The 7,369-nt window shown below is 37.7% G+C and overlaps 1 protein-coding gene across 1 annotated transcript; it reads left to right on the forward strand.

Moving 5' to 3' along the window:
* The first annotated feature begins 244 nt into the window (after positions 1-244).
* Positions 245-7,369, forward strand: LOC111434588 (vacuolar-sorting receptor 3-like). The gene is made up of 12 exons (XM_023072039.1): positions 245-860; positions 2,381-3,073; positions 3,162-3,250; positions 3,396-3,465; positions 3,535-3,618; positions 3,705-3,781; positions 3,901-3,982; positions 4,845-4,927; positions 5,021-5,087; positions 6,342-6,470; positions 6,753-6,859; positions 6,943-7,369. Exons 1-12 carry the CDS (start codon positions 539-541, stop codon positions 7,042-7,044), a joined length of 1,905 nt encoding a protein of 634 aa, XP_022927807.1. The 5' UTR covers positions 245-538; the 3' UTR covers positions 7,045-7,369.

Below are 7,369 nucleotides of genomic sequence, written 5' to 3' on the forward strand. Positions count from 1 at the left end.
TATAACGAACGAATATGCTGAAAGTGGACCATATTATACTATTGTGGAGAGTCGTGTTCGACCAATTAAAACTTTCGATTAATATTTTTTAAAATTTAATTTTCCGGGAAAATAAAATATGAAGAGAAATATTGTGGATTTTTGAAAGATTTTCCGTAGGTTTCTTCCGTTCAATTTCTAATTCCGGAAGGATGAGTTGAAAATTTCTGTTAAATTCGATAATCAAAGGCAAGTGGGGCATGCAGCGTAATTAAAGCTATTGTTTCCAAAGATTTCACTTCACACGGATCATTTCTCGTTCCGTCATCGAGTTGCGAGGACTGAAAGGGCACTGCCTTCTTCGCCACGAATCCGACCTCCATTAAAGCAAATCCAACAACTCCGTTTGTCTTTTCTCATTCAGAGAATAACAGCGCCCTTCCTCATAGCAGCGACGGCGGCGGATTTTTTTTTATACGAATTTGATTCATCCTTTTCACGAATTTAGCTTCGTTTTCAATCTGAATATTGGTGATTTGTTTATTTTAATCATCTGGGAATGCCTTTCATGGAGGTTCAGAAGTCGGGTTTGAGTTTGTTTTTAGGGCTTTTTCTTCTTCTGCTGTCTTTGGTGCCACTGTCTGTGGCCAAGTTCGTGGTTGAAAAGAATAGTTTGAGGGTTACATCGCCTGAGGGTTTGAAAGGTACCTACGATAGTGCTATTGGGAATTTTGGCATTCCTCAATATGGAGGTAGCATGTCTGGGACTGTGGTGTTTCCGAAGGAGAATCAGAAGGGTTGCAGAGAATTCAGCGATGCTGGGATTTCGTTCCAGTCGAAGTCTGGAGCTCTCCCTACGTTCGTTTTGCTCGATCGAGGAGGTAAATTTTGCTTTTAGATTTAGTTTTTGTTTATGGTGATTCATTGGTGGTTGAATTCGCTAATTGAAGAATAGTTTTCATGATACTAGTTGATTTGTTTGTCTAGCTGCTGCTCGAGTTAGTTTATTACAGTAATGCTACATTTCATTGACCGAGAGAATTCAGTTGTTTGGATCTTGGGTTTTTCAGGAGTTTTATTATATTGACATTTGAGAGGCTACCTAGTGTTCTGTTTTTTCTTTCTTGTTTTAATCTAAACCACCTCTCCAAGCGTAAGGTTCAGCTCTCGCAGCGATTAGCCCATGATGAGGAGATTTAAAGTGTTTTGTTTGTTTGACTTGAAACTGGAATTCTGGATCTAGAGAAAATTAGATTTAAAGAAGGTAGAGGAGAGGAATCGCTTGAGACTAAAGCCAAAAGAATGTAGATATACCTAAAGACAGATAAGTAAGGATGGATTGGCGGTGGAGGAGGCGGCGAGTGGGAGGTGGAGGAGGAGAGTACAATGGCAGCGGAGGTGGAGAGTTGGGCGGTGGTGGTGAATTGTAGTAGTAAAAAGGTGGGGGTGGTGAGAACAAGGGAGGAGGAGGTGGGGGAGAGTTTGGTGGTGGCAGTGGGGGTGATGGACGTACACAATACACCGGCGCTGGTGGCGGTGGCAATGGTGGGGGAGGAGAGGGCGGTACTAATTGACGTTAATGAGAACGATGGACGAGTTACAAGTAACCGGAGAAAGGTGGAATGGTTACTTAAAATTTATCATGATAACTTCTGGAAGAGGATCAAGAATCTACATGCATAATGAACTTCAATACCTCCCTCTTTCTACCCTTGAAAAGTATTTTGTTTTTTTAAGCCACAGATTCGACAATTGAGCTTTTCATGCATTCGACCATACAATTTTGGCTGTTTTCTTGTGATGCAACCCACAAAAGGTTGCAGACTACTATATCATTAGGCACACATCATGAAAAACTGAAGTTTGTGTTGCCAACAATAGTTGCAATTGGATATGATTAAACAAACAGTTAATGTCTCTCTGCTGTCCATATGTATCAAGTGTTGGGGGGAGGTAGGTATGGTATTCCTCTTTGGGATACATTTTAAAACAAGTATGAGTTCACTTGTGCAATTTATTAATCTCAGCACTTACAACTTTGAAAAGCAGTATTTGTATACAATTATTGACTTGTTGTCCATATACCAAGAATCGGGAAGTAGAGAAATGTAATAGCTCAAGCTCACTGCTAGTAGATATTGTCCTTTTTGGGCTTCCCCTCAAGGTTTTTAAAACGTGTCTACTAAGGAGAGGTTTCTGCACCCTTATAAAGAATGTTTCGTTCTCCTCCCCAACCGATATGGGATCTCACAAGAAAAGATTGATACCTGATTTAAAATTTTCATGAAGCTTAAATTTCTGTTGAACTTTTTTATGTGGTTATATTGATGTGTATTTTGGTTTATGTGGAAAAAAGTATATTTTGGGCTATTGACTTTTTGCTTTTTATGCTGGCTTCCAGATTGTTTCTTTGCATTGAAGGTCTGGAATGCTCAGAAGGCTGGTGCTTCTGCAGTTCTTGTTGCAGACAACGTTGAGGAAAGATTAATAACCATGGACACCCCTGAAGAGGATGGTTCTACAGCAAAATACATTGAAAACATAACAATACCGTCTGCACTTATTGAAAAAAGTTTTGGTGAGAAACTGAAAAAAGAGTTCAGTTCTGGAGAAATGGTCAGTGTGAGTCTTGATTGGAGGGAAGCGGTTCCTCATCCTGATGACCGTGTGGAATATGAGTTGTGGACTAACAGTAACGATGAATGTGGTGTGAAGTGTAACATGCTAATGGAATTCTTGAAGGATTTTAAAGGTGCGGCCCAGTTACTTGAAAAGGGTGGTTACTCACAGTTCACACCACATTATATTACTTGGTATTGCCCACAGGCATTCATTCTAAGCAAGCAGTGCAAGTCTCAATGTATCAATCAAGGGAGGTATTGTGCTCCTGATCCCGAACAGGATTTCAGTTCTGGGTATGATGGGAAAGATGTGGTGATTGAAAACTTGAGGCAGTTATGTGTTTTCAAAGTGGCTAATGAAACTCAAAAACCTTGGATTTGGTGGGACTATGTGACAGATTTTCAGATCAGATGTCCAATGAAGGAGAAGAAGTACAACAAGGACTGTGCTAATGATGTTATTAAGTCTCTTGGTATGTTGGTTATTGTTGCATATTGTATTGGAGGATACACATCCAATACAATAATGGTATTTTAAATTCGTTACTGACTTATGTTCAGGGCTTGATGCTAGCAAGATTGAGAAGTGCATGGGGGATCCAAATGCTGATACTGAAAATCCAGTTTTGAAAGAAGAGCAAGACGCCCAAGTCCGTGTTTCCTACAGACATCCTTCCCTTGCCTTCTTCAATATTTTATGTTTTTCGTTCATATTCTTAATTGAAAGCACAAGATTCTTATATTTATTTCCCATTAACTGCTATCTAGTCTTGCCTGACGTAAATCTTTTAGTAGGTTGGGAAAGGATCCAGAGGGGATGTTACCATATTGCCTACCCTTGTTGTAAATAATCGACAATATCGAGGTCTGTTCTGCTCTTGTTTTTGTGACCTTTGTTTTGGACAATTGCCATTTCTAACCTAAATGCTTGCAGGAAAATTGGTGAGAGGTGCAGTTCTGAAGGCCATATGTTCAGGTTTTGAGGAAACAACTGAACCTGCCATTTGCTTGAGTAGTGGTATGTAATAAATGATTTCTCGACTGTTTATCCATTCTCACCGTGTTAGACTTAACATCATTAGATTTGATAATTGATCATGACAGATTTAGAGACCAACGAATGCTTAGATAATAATGGTGGTTGCTGGCAAGATAACACTGCCAATCTAACAGCCTGCAAGGTATAAATCAAGATTATACGGCAAACCAGGCGTCAAGTTTTAGTAAATTAAATCAAGGATAGATTACATCAGAAGTCTAATACTCTGTTATTTCTTCTTGACAATTTTGATACACATAGGATACGTTTCGTGGGAGGGTATGTGAATGCCCACTTGTTGATGGTGTGCAGTTCAAAGGAGATGGTTACACCACTTGTGCAGGTAAAAGTTATTCATCTTCTTGTCTTTGGAAATGCATTAATAAAATATTGATATTGACCAAATTCCAATCATATATCAGTGATACATGCTGTGAAATTTTGAAAGACAAGGTATCATGATCAGAATGTTTAAACATTTTTGCTTCCTGTTTTATTATGCCATCTGTTTCCTTAATTTTACTTGGGCAGTTTAGTTATAAGGACTATCTTAAACTCCAATTGGATAGTTTGATATGCTTAGATATCAGTATCTACATTTTTTTTTTCAATTTTAATCTTTAATCAAAGTTCTCTTTAAACTTTCCTTCTTTTTCCCATTTGATGCTCGATTTGTTCATATATTATTTAATTTTAATATATAAAGAGGGAATTTATGATAATTCAAAACCATATTATATTTTTTACTTACAGACTCATTGATAGAATGAAATTACAAACGAGGGGACAATATAGAAAGGCTCTCAGCCAAGGAAGTTACTAAAAAATCTTCCAATTTGCAATAGAAAAGATAAGCTAAATGCCTTGTTTTTCCCTTCTTTTTATTTGTATTAAAAAAGAAACAGTAAGCTAAATACATTGTTGGAAGCATACAATTTATACCTAGAGATACTAGTAAAAATAAGGTGATCAAAGAATTTCCAAAAAGATCTGAACTTGTTGGAGACCCTGACCTTCCCCTCAAGCCAAGGACTCCAAGCGGCAATCCTAAAATGATTGAGCCAAATAATTTCTCTTTGGAGAAGGCACCTTCATAAGTTCCTATGAATTTCAGATCTATCAGAAAAAGTTTGACCCATTTTGTCAGCTAATATTTTGATTCTGCAGCCATACTAAATAAAAATATTATTCATTTTGGCTTTCAGCAAGCGGGTCTGCAAGATGCAAAATTAATAATGGAGGATGTTGGCATGAGACCCGGGATGGACATACATTCTCTGCTTGTACGGTTAGTAATCTTCATGTTTCGTTTATTTTCGTATTCTTTACCTCGAGTAGTAGACTCAGGGTTTCAGATTTAACACTTACCATTTTTAAGCAGGACCATGGCAATGCGAATTGCTCGTGTCCTCCAGGGTTTAAAGGTGATGGTGTTAAAAGCTGCGAAGGTATGGACTCTGAGATTCTAGGGGCTGTTGGGTTTTACACACATTTAATTTTGAATTATTGGAAAATGAAAAAGCTAACGTACAAGAGCTCACGTGTTACTATTCTGAATCAAGAATCCCTATGAATGCTACCTTTTCTGTGGAGTACTTGCTTTTCTCGGTGAATTAGTCCATTGAGTTATACTGAAGAAGTTTAGCTATCCCTAAATTTCTTAGGGAGCCTGTACTAGTACTTCTACTGTAATACAACCGATAAGATCATTGTGGATGAAGCTTAACATATTATTAATCTTTTTTTTCTTTTTTTAATCAGAAACTCTAGGGTGTTTTTGAATACAGTATATTTTTATTGTTGATCTAAAAATATGGAAATAAACAACTTCAAGCTAGCAGCCCTATTGACGCTCCTAGTGCTAAAAACTACATGAAAACATCAGCTAGGTTTTGTTAGTTGTTGAGGAGATGGAAAAGTTAGTGCTAGAAAAGATTGCATCCCAATTTTAGGTGGATTACTTTCATTCCTCACGTATGGAATATGAAAAAGGTGCACGTTCTACTTTTTTGTTCGTTTTTATTAAGGATGAATGAGAAAGTAGTAAAAGTGGTAAAGAGCATCATAGGAAGTCAGGGACTAAAAGGATTTGCCTCACAAAAGAATTGAACACAAAGCTTGACATATTTTACCATCAAATGAAAATAGAAAATTTCATACATCTTTTCTTCACAAGTCCAACAGCAACAGGGGCTCTTTTTCTTCTCTTACATATGTGAGTATTACGTCAAATATCCATTTATGCAAGCAGAGTGGTTTTTATATAAGCAGCTATTTCTTTTCTCTTCCGTGTTTTCCCTGATACTGACAAACAAAAAATGTGTTGGCATTGTAGATAGACTATTATTATTCTTGGAGCCATTGTCATATTAGTGAATCAATTCCTATGTGGACTTTTTTTCCATGCAATCTCTAGTAATTTAATAATTGAATGGACAATGAACCATGGCATGATTATGTTTTATAATGTGCATCTTTTGTTCTTTTCATTTCTTTCAAGAGAAGCTATTCTTGTTCCTATAAGAAAAGAGCTGACGTAGCTGGTGGTTCTTAATGGAATGTGATATACTGACTGCCTGTGATTGCACATCTAGTTTAATTTGTAATGAAAACATATCAAATTTACACGAGGGGCAACTCTTCTGTTACAGGCATCTAAGATAATTATGTGATTTGTACTTGTTCGACTTCGTATCATACAGATATCGACGAGTGCAAAGAAAAGAAAGCCTGTCAGTGCCCTGAATGTAGCTGTAAAAATACCTGGGGCAGCTATGAGTGCAGTTGCAGTGGTGATCTTTTGTATATCAGAGACCATGATACTTGTATAAGTAAGCAGCATCTTCAGCAATTCCATATTCCCCTAAACATTAAAGAAGACTTATTTTTAAAGCATGATTCCAAAAGACTAGCTTGCACTGCTTTAAACCACAGAGCACAGAGCCTGTTCTTGAGCCCAAGACACCCATAAAGCATCCATCCCTGTAATGAAGTTATAATTCTTTCTTGGAAAGGGAACTCGAAAGATCTCAAGAAGTTTCCACCATAGTTGAAGAATTGGCTGTATTTGTAAAGAAGTATTAGTAGATGTAATGTTTTGGTGACATTTGCAGGTAAGGTGTCTGGTGGGAGATCTGCGTGGACTGCTGTTTGGGTTATATTGATAGGCTTGGCTATGGCTGCTGGTGGAGCATACCTAGTATACAAGTACAGAATAAGGGTAAGCTCATTGATATGATATTATCTAACTGACTTTGCTTATGCAAGTTTTAGCAGATTTATAGTCCTGTTTTGCTTCTGCAGTCATACATGGATTCAGAAATCAGAGCTATTATGGCTCAGTACATGCCTCTAGACAGCCAAGCTGAAGTTCCAAACTACGCTGTCGGTGGGAATCGTGTGTAGGAAGGAAGACGATATATCAGGAATCTGTCGGTCTCGCTCACAGCGGAGTGTGGAGTGGTCTGTCATGTCGAATCGTAATCCAGTTAAGAGTTTTGAGGCAAGTTGTTTGCATTTGCTGTAATATATGACAATAAACGACAAGGGTTTTGAGTTTGAGATGTTATTGTTAGATTATATAACATGCTTGAAGAGTTGGTTCTCTGTTGAATTTTTATTTGGGCAGTTGCAGAGGACTCTGTCGATTAACGAACGTATGCCTTGGATGGGCTAAGCTAAGCATCATGCCACCACTGTAGTGTTTGTTGGTGTGGTTTTGTAACTTAAT

The sequence above is a fragment of the Cucurbita moschata genome, unplaced genomic scaffold, assembly GCF_002738365.1.
Source record: "Cucurbita moschata cultivar Rifu unplaced genomic scaffold, Cmos_1.0 Cmo_Scf00045, whole genome shotgun sequence".
Lineage (NCBI taxonomy): Eukaryota > Viridiplantae > Streptophyta > Magnoliopsida > Cucurbitales > Cucurbitaceae > Cucurbita > Cucurbita moschata.

What these genes read in the sequence shown, in the direction of transcription:
- LOC111434588 (XM_023072039.1), top strand. Translation starts at nt 539, where the DNA reads ATGCCTTTCATGGAGGTTCAGAAGTCGGGTTTGAGTTTGTTTTTAGGG. An exon ending in CCAATCTAACAGCCTGCAAG is followed by an intron (nt 3,782 to 3,900) that starts GTATAAATCAAG and finishes TGATACACATAG; the next exon opens with GATACGTTTCGTGGGAGGGT. An exon ending in AGACCATGATACTTGTATAA is followed by an intron (nt 6,471 to 6,752) that starts GTAAGCAGCATC and finishes TGACATTTGCAG; the next exon opens with GTAAGGTGTCTGGTGGGAGA.